At 44.1% G+C, this 17,886-nt stretch overlaps 1 protein-coding gene across 5 annotated transcripts in view; it reads right to left on the reverse strand.

Annotated features, from left to right (window-relative positions):
* The window catches only part of CTBP1 (C-terminal binding protein 1), a 193,960-nt gene that overhangs the window by 59,573 nt on the left and 116,501 nt on the right, over window positions 1–17,886 (reverse strand). Inside the window, exon 1 of one of the 5 annotated variants that reach the window (XM_086611314.1) lies at window positions 10,284–10,462. The exons of 2 other annotated variants lie outside the window; for them this stretch is intronic. In XM_086611314.1, coding sequence (XP_086467440.1) covers window positions 10,284–10,323 — 40 coding nt within the window. In that variant the 5' untranslated portion in view covers window positions 10,324–10,462. Of the gene's footprint in view, window positions 1–9,638; window positions 9,947–10,283; window positions 10,463–17,886 lie in introns of those variants that run through there. 2 more of the 5 variants (XM_086611315.1, XM_086611317.1) reach the window with 2 other exon arrangements.

Consider the following 17,886-nt stretch of genomic DNA (forward strand, 5'->3'; position numbering starts at 1 on the left):
AATAGCTCGCAATCACTTCTCCGCTCCAAGCCTTCACATCTCAGCAGGAGCAAGAGTACTCAGCTCTAGTGTAACATCCCGATATTCCAACGCACAGCACATGGAGCTGCAGCCTCCTCACTCACCAGTATTTTGGTGGTTTGCTCGTATGCGTGTCCTGTCAAGCTAATCGGTGAAATACAATTTCCTAATTCAAAGATACAGGAGAGGGTTTTTGTTGTTTAAAGAGGAAGAGCTTTTAATGGCGGAAAGTACATTTTTAATTTGAAAAAAGCTCTTCAATCACAGCAGAATGTTGGCACGGCATTGTTTTCAGTCAAACCACAGGTTGCCTTTATCAAGCGCATTTACCTTGATTCAGTTCACGACTGAAATCACACTGCCTCCCAAACCATCTCCCTGCGATAAAACACGACACAAACAAGATCTACCAAGCACCTACTCAGAGCACCGTTAACAACAGAATCCTACTCTGATTTGCTGCCATTTCCAACAGATGCCAGAGTGCTTTCCCAGGTAAGCTCACCATCGCTACCCACACTCAATGCACAGTGGAACTGGGCACAGAGAAATGAATTCAACTATCCTAGGTCACTCTTGAGGCTACTTGCAAGTGGGAGATGACCACCCAGACCATCTGGGCCATTCCACCACCACTCAGCACATCTGCTAGCGCTGCTGTCTCTGTTCCCCTCTCTTTTCCAATGCTCTTGTCAACAATTAGATCAAATACGCCCCGAAAATCAGCTACCCTGCACCTCACCTTAATTCAGTACTTACCTAAAACTTTTGGCAATGAGAAACTTCTTGTATAACCACATACAAAGAAAAAAAAAAAAGACTTCAAGGTGATTTAGTTCTCATGTAGGACATTAATTTCCTCACGTAAGTGCTTCAGCACAGTTCCTTTTAGAGAGGTACGAACCTCACACAAAGAAGCTGTATTTACACTCAAGTATGTTTCTAAACTAGAACAAAAACGCCCAATATAAAGTCATTGCAAAGTACCACATTTGGATTTGGTTTTGCCGATTCCTAAATATCTTAATGTAAACATGAATAAGCCTGGTCTACACTTAAACAAGAGTTGAAATAGGCTTGCACTAGCTTAACTAACTTGATGTAAAATTGTACTTAATTAAATGTGAGCAGTTTCCCAAGTATCATATGGCACATCCATGGACTGCTTCTTTCACTACGCACTTTTTTGATGAAAGAAATATTAAATACAATAAATGAGGTTATTTACTATTTATAAAAACAATCACTGTTCTTTTTGGAAGTGGTCTTCTGAAATGAAAACTAATTTTCACTAGTTCTCTCTGAAAATCTAACATAATTACATTATTTCTGAGGTCCCTTTTTTCCTGCACAAACAAATCTCCTCCTCCCAATAAAACTTTTGGGTATTTCAATAGCTGCTATAATTGTCTAAAGCACACTTTGGAAAATTCACCATTTCTATAAGAAATAGCATCCCCAGGACAGTCAAAAAACCCAAACTTTATTTTCAATTACTTAGGGTTTTTTTCTCTCTTTTACTCTTTGTAAGTACAAGAAAATATTGTCTATTTACGCCTTTGTTCACAGATATTTTTTTAATGTAGCCACAAAGCTCAGAAAAATCACTAACAAAATTTAATAGGCTTAAAAACAAGTCCAGAGGGAAGATGCTAGTGAAGTTATGAAAACTAATACAAAAATCTAATATTCACAGTACTTCAGGTTCTAAATTATTAGCTCAATGCAATATACTATATTGTAAACTGTCTTTATTCACAGGACTAAGAAAATAAGATTCATGATTTTGGCGAGTCCTCCTAATCCTAATTCTTTCAACCGAATGACAGAACTTGTTCCTCAACTGTAGGTACTGAGCCAAACCAATCTTTGGAAAAAGACTTTAGCAAAAAGGTTATCCTGTAGTAACTTCGGCTTAGTATGTAGGATGCAGCCAGGATCTTATGGATTAGTAAACTCACTCCAATTCCCCTTGATATCAATTGGAAGCTGACTAACTCAACATCCTGCAGGATCAAAATCTGCCAGGAAAGGAAAAGTTGTGCCTGCAGCTTACTATTCTCCAAATTCCTACTTAAAATCCTCTTTTACTGCTTGCTCTGAGGAGCTAGTTCTCACTGCTCAATACACAATAATAGATTTAAATTTTAGATGACTGCGGGGTGGTCACAAGATAAATACCAAGGGTGTTTGTACGCCTCTGTATTTACAGTAAGAAGGAAAGTCATCTGGATTCAAGGATTCAAAACATGAAACCTTTTGAACAAAGACATGGTAAGAGAAAGCCTTGAACAGAGGATTGTCAAATACAAACAACAAACACAACCAAACCCAAAAGCCAAGGTATTGTGAAACCCTTTGAAAAACTATACAATACTATGGGAATTAAGTAAACTTAAAACTCCCCTGCAATACTCTCGTCATAGCTAATTTGTGATTTCCTGTACGCTCAGTACTAACAGTACAATGGAGCCTCTATTGTGAGCCTCCTCCCACAAGCTTTTAAAAAATGCAAGATATTCTTTTTATCTAGACTGGTGTGGCTAAAATACACCCAGCTCTACACAGATAAAAGGTTATTTTCTTAGACGATGCTTTTGCCTGTAAAACTAAAAATCTGCTGTCTGGTTGTGCTTGAAGTTCACAAAGGAGTAGTGCTTTGGTGGCTAAACTGCTGATCACGAGTCTCCACCAGAGCAGACGTAGAAAGCCACTTTAGTTTTAGGATAAAAGAAAAGGTTCCACATTAAGAACTATCTGCAAATTCAACAGATTTCAAATAGGCTTGGACAGTCTCGCAGGAGCTGAAAAATCAACAAAAATTTGACAGAACCAAGGAATAGAGTGATAGCAGTGTTAACAAATCTTGATTGCAGGTGAAGGTAGTGAGTCCTTTAAGTGAAAGTAACTGGTTTATAGAGGTACTGAAAATGGATAATGATTTTTTTTTCATCTTGAAGGATTCTGAAAGCTAATGGAAACAAACCAAAACGAACAAGACTTTCCACACCAAAAGCTGGTAGGGGAAATGAAAAGACAGTAACCCTGGTAAGAGGCAGTCTAGGAAAAGAGCACAGCTAGCAGAGGGAGACTTTTAGCATGCAGAAGAGAATTTCGTGAAGACGGAAAATAAAATCTAAAATGCTGCAATGGCTTTGGTCTTTATCTTACTGACCTTTCTTAGTCAAGAAATAGCACGCTTTGACAGAGAAAGACTGAGCTAGCCAGTTCCAGTCAGCATGGAGACGTATACATACAACACCAAATTACCAAAGATCACTTCTCAGTAATGCTGATTACATGAACGGGAACATCAACAGCATGAGAAAGGTTGTGATACACATTAATACTATTCAGCAAGGCGCTAGACACGCATTAAGACCATTGGTAGACCACAAACGTGAAAACACTCATTATCGGGTTGAAAATAAACAGTTTAGCATTATCTGGTACAACACATTAAAGAGAAAAAAATATTTAAATAGCAGTTTAAGAGTTCGGAGACTGGCTTGTGGTTATCTCTGCTAAACACTTTTTGTCCTGCATGACTCTGCAAAGACTAAAGCTACATACTCAGCGAGAGACAAACTGGCTGCAACCACCTAATGAAATTTGACTCGTCTGGGAATTTTGATGAAGTGCTCCACACCACCATTTCTGCTAAGCCATACATTTTCTTTATGGAATTGGGAATGCCGTGCTGCAAATATGCAAGAAGCAATGGTAATTTTGGACAGTTCAACTTAAAAGAGGGCTAATTCTGAAAATCCATATTCAGGTAAAAAAAACCTACAGAAGCCAACAGAAATTCTGCAAATATAAATTAAAGATACTGGGATCTGCACCAATGGCACAGACACTACTGTCTGTCAGCCCGGCAGCACCTCTCGCTGACATACTACACATATGACTAACAGCTGCCTGGGGCAGCACTCCCTTCCTGCAAATCCTCCTGTGGATCAGCGCAATCTGACTGGAGAGCACACATCTTAGTAGTATAGCTCCTTTCTGGCTCATTCTCCCAACTTCTGACTCACCCAGGGGCTACAATGACATTCTGCAGAGTGAAAAAATGTACGTGTAGTAGATGATGATTAAAATACTCTGCAGTGCTGCTTCTCTCCTGGCTTTTTTCTGAGGTCTGAGTTGCCAGTGCACTGGCTGAGCATGATGCAGGACGGCACACTGGCCCCTCTCTTGCTTGGCCAGGTACAGGGTTTTATGGCACACAGTGTGTGCTCCTGTCACAGGAAAGGAATACAGCTCAACGAGAACGCAGCAGAGAGAGCTTAGGAGAGCTGGATTTGTCATTCCCGCTATCATTAGATGGCAGCCATGGGCTAATTCTTATTGATCAAATTCGGAGGGTGGGAGAGGGGAACAATCTGTCACATGGCAGCAGCAACAGCAAATCAGCCAGGCTTTCAGAGGCTGTGACACAAGCAAAATACAAAGCAGGACCAGTCTCTTTTGCTGCCCCTAGAACTCAGCTTTCCTAAACCACTATCTACTTAACCAGTGGTTAGACGCTGCTCCGACTGCCCAACCTGGATGAGGGCCTACGCCCCTTCCGCACAGGACCAGACATATTTAGGTAAAGCTGAATAACACTGGGCTGCCTGTCGTGGTTTCCCAACTACAGACATTTCTCGCTTCTGAAGGTCACATGTCAACTGAGCACAGAAGGTAGCAAAAGCAATGCTTCCTTTAAAAGGCAGCAAAACAGTTACGCTCTTGTCATGTTCCGCATAGTAGCGTGAGAATTAATTGCAAGGCTCCCAGCCTAGCCTGCTGGGACGGACCTCTCATCGTCCTTATCACAGGCTGTGTCCATGTATGACAGCACAAGACTGAATCTATCAAAAAATATTGAGGCTGTTCAGGACGACTGTTAGTGCACATCTGATAATAAGAAATTTGGACTGCACACAGGAATTTGGAATTGTAACTCAAGCCAAGTAAGCAATGTTTCTCTGCTTCCTTCATTTTTGTGGTGTGTGGTGGTTTTTTTTTTTGTGCGTGAATTGGCATCAGAGGTCCCCTAACAAGACTAAAAGGAGAGGAGGGGTAATGTGGCGAGCTCTGGCGTTCATACAGAGTCAGAAAGCGTGAACAACTTTCATGGCAGACTTATGTAACTTTGCCGGTGGTGACACAACTCGCTGAAAGTGATTTGGGTACGGATAAGGGACATCCACTGACCTGTAAACAGAACTATTACAATATGCCTTAAAATACTTAACAGAAAGCAAAATTATATAATCACATTACCTCATGTTTTAATATTGGAGCTACAAAGTCGTCACATGTAACAGAAATACAAAGCTTTCTATTAAAAAGAAAAGCAACAAAACAACTTTACAATTACTCTGAATAATTGTCTGCAGCCCTGAGGCCAGCTTTTTCTGCTTTCTGTAGAAAACCCCTTCTGGCTACCCCTGCCTGGCAGGTATGCTGCACGGAAGCTCCTCCAAAAGCCCCTTGGAAAAGACAGGTATAATAAAAGATGAAAATGTGGAGATAAGCAACAGTTGTCCAAAATAAATACCAACACGAAACATGCTATAGCATTAGCAACATCTAGTTCAAATTAAAAAAAAAAAAAACACATTAATTTTCAATTCTGTTGATTAGACACAAACTGGATAATTAATAAATGGAATAAAAATATAGGAAACACGACATGTTTGAGATGAAATGACAAAAATATTTCACAGAAGAGACAAGTTAATTTATAATCATCTTCCTCAACAATTAAATTCTTGCTCTTCTATAGCAAATATAAACATGATCTGTTTTGCACACCAAAAACTAATTAACCTATATTTTTCAGCAGAGGTTCCTTTTGAGTGATTTCTTTTTATCTGAAATTTAATTATACCTTGTGAGCTTTTTTGTTTTGTGTTTTTTTTTTTTTTTAATTATTACTTCATTACTGTTTTTTTCTTTTTTAAAGGCGCTGGCTGTTGCAGCACCCATGCAGCTGAAGACGACCTCGGTTGGGGCAGCTGTCCCTCTGCCATCAGAGCGAGCAGTTCTGCCAGCTGCAGCTTGGGCTCTGGTGCTGTCAGGAGGCAGAGCCCCAAGGTGTGGCTGAGCCCCAAGGCGCGCTCTGGATACTCCCTGTCCCTGACGTGGCCCCAGAGAGCAGTGACAAGGTGGCACAAATTAGGGACAAGCCCAGGGACTGTCTTGTATTACTTGAGGAACTGGACAGGTCTCTGGTTGGGTTCGAAAATAATTTGAAGTTTTTACTCGTATCAACCACGAAACCAAAGCTGAACAGCAAAGGACAGGGCCCTCAAGTGACCACAAAAGTCTAATCCAGGAACTCACGGCACCCTTTTTCGCATCATAAAAAATTTGAGACACTTATTCCGCTTCCTCCTCCCCGCAATACCTCCTATAAGTCATACATCTATCTCAGACAGCCAATGCTCTGATGCTAACACACTCCCAAAACACTTCCAGGACGCTAATTGTTTGGGGAGATGGTTTGAGGATTACTGTGCCTTGGAAAAGATCTTATCACGATCACAGCTCAGAGACCCTAAAATGCCCACCACAACTGGAAACGCTGCTGCACTTCTCCAGCCTTCCCGGAGGAACACTGCTGAGGGAGCAAAAGATTATTTCAGCAGGAAATGTTAATTTCAGGTTTTTTGGTAATGAGTGTTTGTTGTCTTTTCCCCATTCATACATAAGACTCAAATGAATCATCGTCTTTACTCTCAAGGCAGTAGGGGAGAAAGAGACCCAAAAACACAGCTGGGAACTTCTGTCTCCCCAAACCGTAAATCTGCCGCTACGCTGTCTGAGCGAAAGCACGTGCGGCAGAGGAGATGAGGCTAAAGGGCTATGTACTACAACTTTTATCCTCACCTTAAATTTTAGGACACGTATTAAAAGTGTAACTCCATCTCTCCTCTCTCACTAAATAAATAATTACGGGGCCAGAAGGTCAGGGAGCCTCAGATGAGGCTGCTACGTTGCTATACTGCCAACTGCTATGGGATTTGAAAGCTTGACACATGCTGGAGAGTATCACCTCATCAGCGTTCCCAGCTGGCTGGGGAGGTGAAAAGCTAAATATTACTCTTAAAGGCAGATCTCTAACACACAAGTAGCCAACCTCCCCAGTTAAGTTTCAGGAAACATAGTTATTTACAAATTCATGGTAGGGAAGGAAAGAAAGTGGCAACAAGCAATTGTTACCCAAAATATTAGCCTGGTTTGGAGTTGTGTTATGTTTCACACATGTAAATCAAAGAACATGTGCTTCTCAGCCTCTTTACTTAAAAGACATTTAAATCTGTGCCTTTCCATACACTTATCCCCCTTCAAACTACTGACTTGTAAAATAAGCTTTTTTAATTATTATTTCCTTTCCCATACTTATGGCATTCACGTAAACAGGTACTTTGGGATAATGTCAATTTTCTCCTCAAAAGGGACCACTCAGCCTGGTCACCGATCTGTGGTAGATGTTCCTATTTGATAAGGAGGGATTGACTTCAAAACGCTGGCAACTACGCTACTGTGTCTGTATGGCAACCCTTGACAGCAGCCAGCCCAATCCTAATCTCTCGAATCACACTTCTGGCTAAGTACTAAGTACTGCTCTGTTTACATTGTAAATAAAACAATAACTCTTAGAAACAGAGGGATTAGTAAACTGAAGCGTCGCGCATTTTTAACAAAGGGCAGATGCTATTTATCCTTATGATCCAGAAGGACAAGTCAAGAGCTAACCAAACCGACAAACGTTAAGGGCACTTGTAATTTGTTTTGTCGCACATTCAGGAACTCCGCGTTCTGATAAAGTATTATAGCCTACGCAATATTTACAATGATGAGCTTTTTACGTGTGCTCAAAAGCTGCATGCTCCAGCTACTCTGTAACTACAAATGACAACACCGAACTGAAAAATTCTCAAAGGTGACTGTAGCAGTTTCATTTCAAAACAGCGGTTTCATTGACTAAACTCTTCTACTGAGCACGACTACAGCAATTTTCAGGATTATTACTGTTTTATTCGCCAACTCAGTAACGAAAAAAGACATCCCTTGATGAAAAAACACTGCATCCACGTTATTTGGGGAGTGGGGAGGGTTACAGAAGGACAGAGAACACTGATCACCGACTCTACACCAATTTATGCCCTCAATGCCATTTAACACATACATAGAAACTCTATTCACATCCCAAGTACTATTTTACATTAACAATGACAAAAATGAGAGAACGTTTAACTCTCATCTGTTTATGAATTGCGCCCACCCCACAAACACCTACTTGTTGTTCAGACTGGGAAACTGCGGCAGGTTGGGGGCAGGGGCTTGTTTGTTTCATTTTGGTTTCAAACACACCACTGAACTGCAAGTGGACAAAACATTTTGCCACTAGCTTACTCTCGGGATGGCTGACATAATAACAAACCACAGAGGATATTACTTGTCAAGCATTAAGGAATTCCGATATTGAAATCTTTCTGCCTTTGGGGGTCAATACAGAGCAACATTATAAAATACACTGAAGTTGGCAGTTTGGGCTGCTAATTTTACACGCCTGCTTCACCAACGCACAGCTAAAAATAGATAAAACAGATAAGAACGCAGAACAAAGAGATGCACTGGACAATTATCTTTCTGCTAGCATAGTCTACTTCACAGTGAGCTTTTTAACTCTATTTATGAACGATGTAGCTCTTTAGAGTGTTGCTCAATGGGTTTTCAATCTACAACTGAAATTACTTAAATAGAAATTTTATTTTTCTTAGTATTTTCTTGTTGCCTTCCTAGTGGGATACAACAACGAGATTTAAAATATTTTAATAAGGGCATGAGGCTACTTGCCAAGGGGCTCAAATGCTAAGTAAGAATATTTACATCTTCTAAGACCCAGGAGAAAGAATCAGGGCGATACACTTGAAACACGTCGCAAATACTATAGTTAATTTTAATTCACTGGGAAAGAAGTACACATTCACTTCAGTTTATTAGGCCTCATTACTTTCAATGAGGCTAAAGGGATTATTATCTTTAGCTGCTCCATCATGGCCTAAAAGCAAACATTCTTCCTGATAAGGACAACGGTTATTAAAATATAAAGTGACGTTAAATTGTTTAATTCAAGTTATAACAGGTGAAATTTTGAAAACCACCGCTGATAACAGTGTTTTCTACCATTATTCTGTCCAGATCGGTAGTTCGACTTTCAAATTTAATTTTTTAGAGGAAAACAAAGCAGCACAGTGAACTGACTCATATCTACATGCTAAACACGCTTATTCTCTGCTTTATAGCCTTCTTTTGGTATCATTTGCTTACAAAATGATAATGTTTATAAACAGAATCGACATTCTGTCTCCTTATGTCTGGGGGAAGAAAAAAAAAAATCACCTGCAGATTAACATGATAATGTATGCCAAGCAGTTCTGAAGGCATATCTGTAACATCACCCCATGCATATTATTCATGTTACCTTAAAAACCAGCAGCAATCCATAAATGCATTTGCTAGCACATGTTTAAACAAAAAAAAAAAAGGAAGAGGGGGGAAAAAAAAAGAAACAAAAAAGAAACAGAGAAATTGAAATTTACGGAGAAGAGCCTTACCTCTCAGATACACAACCCGTCCGCAGATTTAGCAAAATCATTTCAACAGCCAGGCCTTAAGCACTTTTTACAGCAATAAAACGCCGCTTTTAAACTTCCTGTTTATTGAAATACTAGTACAGCTTTTCTTCCCTCCATGGCACTTTACCAGCATTTCTCTGCAGTTAAAAGCCAGAGCACCGCTCAGCCCAAGAGCGAACAGAACCGGGGACGGAAAAAACACCCCAGATTAACATTCTGGATGCAGTTTTAGCGCTGCTTGACTTTTCCATTGAAGGATGAATTACCCCCGCAGCCGACTTCCCGGTCCCCTGACTGCGCCTCACCCGCCTCCCCACGCTCAATTTCTATTTCTCTTTATGTTTTCCTTCAAACCTCCCAGCTACCGCCAGCAGCTCCCAGGCAAAGTTCCGCCGGCGACGCGGCCGCCGGCTCCCGGCCGTCAGGGGAGCCCCACTCCCGCCGGGAGAAGGGGCTGGCGCGGAGAGGCCGGGAGCGGCGGTGACGGGCACACAAAGCGCGGTGGCGGCGGGGGCCGATCGCACAACCCGCCCCCCCCTCCCCGTCCCTTCCCTCACCCACCCCCAGCCGGTCCCCACCGCCGCGGCCAGGCCGGCGCGCCGCGAGGCGAGGCGAGATGGTTACCTAGAGGCAAGCCCTTGTTTAGCAAGTGAGAACTTCCCATTGAGGCGCTACGTCCGCGCCCGCCGCGGGGAGGAGAAGGAAGAGGAGGAGGAGGAGGAGGCCGGGAGGGCACCGCCGCTCCGCGACGCCGAGGCTGGCGATAAACATAGGAGCCGCCGCGGCATATGGCGGCTACTCCGTGGGCGCCCCTGAAGTGAGGCGCCTGCGGCGCGCGCCCGCGCGCATGCCCGCCCGCGCGCCCCCCGCCGCGCGCACGCGCGCCGCCCGCCAAGGGCGGGGGGGGTGGGGGGTGGGAGGGGAGCGGCCGCTGCCGCCTCCGCCGCCGCCGCGGGCGGGGCTTCCGCGCCCCGGCTCGATCTCCTGGTTCTTAGGCAGGAGCCGAAGACAGAAAGAGAGCTGGGCGGGCACAAGGGGGCCTAGAGCCTCACGCTCCGGTCGGTTTCCCGGCGAGACAAGCGCGCACCGAAACCTGGAACGGCTTTTAGGACCTGATGCAGCCGCTTCTTTCGTTTTGTTTAAACTTAAACAAAAGTTAGCGCTAGCTGCATTCCACATCCTCCCTGGCATCCCACGCCACCAGCACTTTTGGTATTTCATTATATTTTTGTGATTCGGCTCAGGCTTTTCCCCCTTATAAATAAGGATGGAAACAATAAAAACCTCCAAAAACTAAAGCCAGAGCCCTCTAATTTTGCTCCTAGTGAGTGTAAGCGAGCTGTAGTGCCTTCTCGTCACTGAGCCACCCTCCAGGCCCAAAACTGTCTCCCTGGTCCTCCCAGCAGGGCTGGGGTTGGCACCGCCACGAATGGGGATGAGATTAGAGGGAAAGCAGTAAATTGGCCAAATACCAACATTCTTCCCCATTGCGAGTGTTCCTGCGCATTCCCATGAAGCTCAAAGCGCTGGGCAATCAGGCTTGGGCCCTCTCCGGTCCCCACTCTCGGTCCCTAAATGTTAAAACCCCGCTTTATTCATAACAGACTAAAGCACCACCTCATTCATAACGGACCGTCCCTCACTTCTCGTGGAAACGCCCCAGTAACACCACCGCGGCAGCTGACCCCGGGTGTCCCGCTCTCCAGCTCCCAGCCCCGCTCCCACACGGGGGGTGCTCGGGGCGAACGCGCTGACCCCTGGAAAGCCCCACGGACCACGAAAAGCCTCAATTCTGCTGTAACGATGCCGCCCGGCAGCACCACACTAATCACAATTCACCTTCTATTTAAGCTGCTCGCACCATCCCGCGTGAGGACATGAAGAAATAACAAAATACAGGGGCCCTCCCCCCGCCGAGCCCGCCATTCGCCCCCTCGCCGAAGCTGCGCTGGCGTCGGCGGACGCAAACCAAAGTCGGCGTGGCGCCCCCGCGGCCGGCTGGGTCAGCTGACGGCGGCCCCGCCCCGCCCCGCCCCGCCCGACTGAGGGAGGGGGCGAGGGTGGCGGAGGCTCGCGGCGCCGCCATGGCCCCGGGTCTTTTCTGTCCTCAGCCCCGGGCAGGCAGCGGGAGTTGCGGTTCCAGCCGCCTGAGAAACTTTTGCGCCTCTCGTCCAGCCGCGCCCCCGCTTCTCCTCAGCCGCAGCCGGGAGCAGGCGGAGTGTTCGTTCGTTCCGTCCCCGCTCCGCAGACGAGCTCGGCTGCGCGAAAACCCCGTCTCTTGGCGTTTTCCAGAAACAAACCGCCCGGTGTCTGTCAGCGGCTACGCCGCCAACGGCCCCGCAGCCCGCGCTGCCGCCGCAGCGCCTCGGGGGGCCCCACGGCCCCTCAGAAAACGAGCGGGGGCGGGGGACGGGCACCCGCCAGGTCAACCTCCCATGATAATAAAACTGAGATACTGGTGCTGTGTTCTGAGCCCAGCGGTAAGCCGGGGCCTGATCCTCCTCAGGCGGGGGGAACGGCGAAGCTCTTACCGACTGCGAGGTGAGGGCCAGCGGGCCGCCAAGCCGGGCCGAGGCGCGGGGTCCGGCCGCCCCAGAGGAGCTCGGGGTGCCCTTGCTGCGGGCGGCGACCGCGGCGGGCATCTGTCCGCGCCTCGCCGTGCATCGGTCCGTGCCTCCGCCGGGCTCCCTGACGAGCTCCCCGCGACAAGTTTCGGCACCTCCTCTCTCTCTCACACGTTTTCAGTCGTTTTGCGGGATGATCCGAGAGTTCATCCTGCTGGCTGCACCGCTGAGCTCGGGGCCGCGGTGATTTTTAAAAAATAGTCCGTGGAAAAGGAGGGTGTAGACTGGAGCTTTTTTGGCTTCTGCGGGATTATTCTGCAACACTTACGATACCCGTAGTGGTGGGTATATTAGAGGTAGCTAATACAAATGGTTACACAGGGACTCCTGGGCAGCAATCATTAGTAATTCACTTTGATAAGCGACGTGCCTGATACTTAGAGCGGATCATCTCTTCTGTGTTTCTATAGGCAGAGGCTGCAGCTTTGCCTGTGGTTTGGTGGTTTTTTTTTTTTTTTATTATTATTATTTATTTGGGGTTTGTTTGGGTTTTGTGTTCTTTTTTGAGAGGGGAATATTTGAACCCAAAGGTTATAAAAGATGGGTTCAGCCTCCAAGTTGTGTGGATTTCAGGAATCCATTCAGAGCACAAGTAAAGGATTTTAGCTTATAAGCAGCCTTTAGCAACTTGGCGCCAGCTCCCTAATAACTTGATTTTCCCCATCATTCTCCAGGCAGTGTCTATTTCACAGGGCTATCCAGTGGGATTGGGAGGTAACTCCCAGGACAAGTTTATGCAGCCTCTGACTTTCTTCATTTTCCTCCTGTATTCATGGGAAAGCCTTTTGTGGCTTAGTAGAGACGTCTCAAACATCCCTCAAACAACATAGTTTCTCTAGATTCTCACTGTGCATCACTAGGGAAGCATCTAGCCAAGCGCCTCATGTGGGATTTGTATAAATAAACAAATTTGGGTTTAATAACTTTAAAGTGGTTAACCACTTTATTGGCATTTCTAGATGTTAGCAAATATAAAAATATATACATATCAAAGCTGTAAGAAGAAAATAATGATACTTTTTTTTTTTTTCCCCACTACCTAAGTTGCCAAGTGGCAAAGCATCAGCAGGAACGAGCATTAGGGGTAGAACACGCTTAAACTGCAAGTGAATACCAATATGGCTATGGAAGTATCTCCGAGAAAATTTAGTAGTGGAAAATGAAAATTCAGAAATGAAATTAAGAGTTCAGTTACATTTTTTTTGCAGAGAAGCATAAACAGATACAGGCAATGAGACCATTTCCTCGGTGGGGTTACATGACTGGGCAAATGTTTAGTTCTAAACTGGAACTGCTGCTTCAAGGAGGGAGGGGAGTGTGGTACAAAATATTATGACAAGGGGAGTGCTCTAAGTGAGGATAAGTTGGCATGATGAACAGATGGAGTATTCAATAACAGGAGGTTATTAATACTGCAGTTTGGTATTCTCTGCGCTACTTCATGAAGGGATTCATATGCTTGCTCTTTTTCCTTTCCGATTATACGCAGGCTTAACAAATATGCACACCATAGGTAATGCTGGACTTACTTCCCTGCCCGCGCACGCGTGCACACACACAAACACATCACAAGATCGAGGTTCCTGGGAAAGCAGCAAGGGCTGGGTCCTCAGCTGACTGTAACTGGACCAACTGTGTTCAAGAGCGGAAAGCTGCTTTGCACCTGCCGAAGCAGAGGTTATCTGACCCTGTCGCCCAGTCGAAAGGTCTCTCCACCCTGCTCGTTGACAGCTGCCACGAGGCACCTGCTCTAGAGGACAAACTATGAAGACTCTCAGGATGGAAAAGAAAACGGAATAACCCAAGAGTGGTTGAAGTTTTCCTTCAGAACACAATGCAATCCTCTTTCTGTTTAAGGAAATCAAGCTCGCTTTCACCCAGAGTTCAGTCCTCCTCCCCTAGACGGCTTTTGGTGGCCTAGTTTGAGACCAGACAGGAGAAAATCCAGGAGCAGACCAGCTGACTCCAAGTCAAGCCTCCTGCTACCCCCACCCGTTTTACTTCCTATTTTGTCCAGCTCACCTCTGGGTCACCAAAACATTTCAGTCATCTTCACGTCTTTTAGACTATGGCTTGTACAGCTACAATACAAGTAAGTCTTCCACAAAACGTAAAAATCCCCATCCTCTTATCACATTTTGGCACTGCTGTCACTGTGACTTTTTTTTTTTTAAGCAGTAATGTTACACCGCTGAGTGTCTTCTGTGTTTCGCACTAAGAATTACGGCATTTTTCAAAGCCCCCAAACTGTTTCTTGGCTTCTTAAGAGTCAGCTGGAGGAGCACATGTGCTGAAGAGTAAATACATTGTTTTAAGCGTATCTGTTAACAGCCATATGTATAATTTAAGTACAAGTTTTATTCCCCTCAGAATGTCTAATCATAAGGGCATGACCTTGGGCTTTCACAAATTAGATACATTGGGTTACGGTATCTTCAGCAGATGTGACCCTGAAGATACTGAAAGAGGAAGTTTTACTGCTGTATCGTCTAAGCAATGAGCCAAGATACATGTTGAATGCTCTCTAAAGTGAATAATGAGGTTTCACAACATTCTTACACCTAGATACTGAGATTGGGTACTTACAGATTCTCCTTAGTCTGTCATAGCTGTGCATGCTGGCTCTTTCAAGCATGTTTTTGCTTCATTATCAAACGTACGTCACTCACTGGTAACAGTTTTTAAAGCCATCATTTTAAAAGCCTTGTGCATTTTTTAATCAAAATGTATTTCAATGGAATATCTTAAATTTGCCAACAGTAAATCTTGCAGATGCTATTAGGAGATCCTAAAAGGGATTTATGTCAGAAGAAAAGAATGGTTGGATAAAAGCAGGCCCAACATTCCAACTTTATTCTAAAAATAGATCGTTAAAATGTGTAATCAAAATAAGTCAACCATTTATTAAAAATCTGGAAAGAAGATTTTGTTTGGATTTAAATCTTTCCTTAATTCTTTCACTCAGATCCTGAAAGGCATTTTATACAATACACACATAGAGATCAGTCTACTTTCATTTTGCAGTTGCATATTTTAATTAGAGCTGCCTTTTTTTTTTTTTCATGTATAACTTCCTCTGTGTGAAACTTCCCGCTGTAAGAAGTTAATGCTTTATGGTTGATGTGAAAGATAAAGGCCATTTTGGAGAAACATTTTCAGCAGGTTCTGAGGGGGAAATGGAAAAAAAGAATAATTGACAAAAGGGAAACACTTAATCTTTAAGAAACGGTGGTCATCGCAAGCATGAAATAAAATAGAGGATCTTCATCTACTGTAAAAAAGGTTTGCTGAAGGATCGAAGTCGTAGATTAAAGTTCCACTTAATGAACAAGAAGTTCAGCTGTGCCAAACATTCAAAGTCATTTCTGAAATGCCAAATGCACATTGCTCCTTTCTCAAAATGGAATGGCCATTCCAGCTCTATGCTGGAAATACCAGCTGTACAAAAGCGAAAAAGCTTGCAGCGTGCTGAATGAATGGAGGAATGACTTCCCTTCAAACCAGCGAACACAAAAAAAACCTCTCTCCTCTGATGTTATCTGTATTAGGTAACTAAGAGATTTTCTTCTTGATCTCACCCTCTTCACACAAGTGCTAAAAACACAAGAACCAGGGTGGAATTAAATCCCCTGCGTTTTCTGGTTATCGCGAAATGAGAGGTATCATTTTCCATCTAGTCAGGAGGAGTTAACAGACCATTTCCAGGAAGGTCTGTGTTCTGGCTGAAGAGGAAAAGAAGATAGAGATGAACAGCAGAAGAAACCTATCGAGAACCATTAGTGGATGTCAGCCATTGTCCATCTGTTCACAGTGGAATAAATCCAGACCTGAAGGAACAACTGCAACCTGCCCCATATGGCTTGCTCCCTCCCGTGCTGGCAGGGCTTCTTTGGGGATTTGACATTGGATGAGGTAAAGGAGAAGCAGCGCAATCTGTGTTCCCAGGAACAAACAGCCCATTAACATGCAAGAACACAAAGCGGGTTAGTAACCCAGGGGAAGGTTTTCTCCTTCTCACCTGTCTGAAATCTTGGGGCCCGTTCAAAACGTGTATGTTGCAGAGACACCATGCTGACGCTCCTACTACTATTGAAGTCCTTAAAAATTTAACCGTAGCTACTAAGAAAATTATGTGGGCAGTGGACGGCCCCTCAGTTGACGAGTGAGACCACTGATCCAGCTGTCTCCTAAGGTATTAAAGAAGGCACTTGGAATGTATTACACTAAAAATTCCATTAAAAATTATAATGCAATATACTTTCAACATAATGAACCAGCATAACAACATTCTGCGTTTAATTTTATAGAACTGGACTGCAGCAAGTTACTATTGAGTAGCAATTTACTTCCCAAATTTTAAATCAGTCTGGGCCTGGTCAGGAAGCAAAGTATTATTTTTCAGATGTTTAAGGGCAGTAGGCTCAGACCCATACAGCATAGTTATGAACAGGTGATTGTCTCTTTAAAATTATAATGAAAAATAGATACTTTTTGTGATGCTGCATTCTATATGCAAAGAAACAGACAGATATATTAAAGCCAAATGAAGAGATCGAAAACCAGCAAGTTTGTGATAATTGATGAAAAATAATAACCTGTTCGGTGGCATTAATTTCACAGGGAGAATAATTAACCATCCAGAAACCTAAGCAGAACCAGTGGATGTCCTGAGTGAACTTCCTACTGTGGGTATGCCTTCAGTCTTAGGACAATCTGCTGAGAAACTCAACGGACGCAGAAAATCAAACTCAGAAGTGATGCGCGAGAGGTACATTCGCCTACAGGGATTCAAGGGCAGGCTGCTGCCTGCGCCGCTTCCAGAAGAAAGGAGAGAGATGCTCAGGCTGGAGGCTTGATCTCGGCTCTGGCTCTAAAGCCATAAGCAGTTCAGATTTGCCAGCGTTACTCCAAACATAAGGTGATTATCTGCTCAGAAGTGGGACTAATTAATTTGGGCCTGGCACCACGCTAAAGCAGCAGTGGGGGCATCTCCAGAAGATGCTGTACATTCACACCAGTTTGGACTGGCAGTAAGTTAGTGGTCTCTATGCTGCTATGTCATTTGCATTCTGTTACCCTCTACCTCCTTTTCAGTTCCCTTGTAACACACTTGGCGTCTTATGTTTGTCAAACTTGCACAACAAGTAGCTGGAAAAAAAGCTATAGCTGTGTCAGAGATAATTTTAAAGTTCCAAAGTAATTATATTCACAATAAAAACCACCATTCACTCACTAGGTGGCATAGAGAACATCACACTTCCTTGTTTGAAACACATACCACAAAAGTGAGGACCCCCTCAGGAATGATAAAAAAGGGTATGAAATCAAAGTAACATCTCACTAAGCATTTATCTAGGGACTCTCAAACTAACCAGGAGGCTTACAAATCTGAACAACCAGCAAGGATGCTAAAGGATGCAAAAAGCTGTTTGTTACCTCAAAATGTCCATCTGCTGTGGAGGACCGTGAGCACATCGACACACTGGGATTATATACACATTTATGACACTGAAACGAACTTTCTTGCTTTGTCAAATTTACTTGGGGTGATTACCAGCTATCAGTCTTGAATTTCATCCTCTTCCAAACTGAACACTGCTTTG

Source organism: Tauraco erythrolophus, chromosome 5 (assembly GCF_009769465.1).
Source record: "Tauraco erythrolophus isolate bTauEry1 chromosome 5, bTauEry1.pri, whole genome shotgun sequence".
In the NCBI taxonomy this organism is placed as follows: Eukaryota; Metazoa; Chordata; class Aves; order Musophagiformes; family Musophagidae; genus Tauraco; species Tauraco erythrolophus.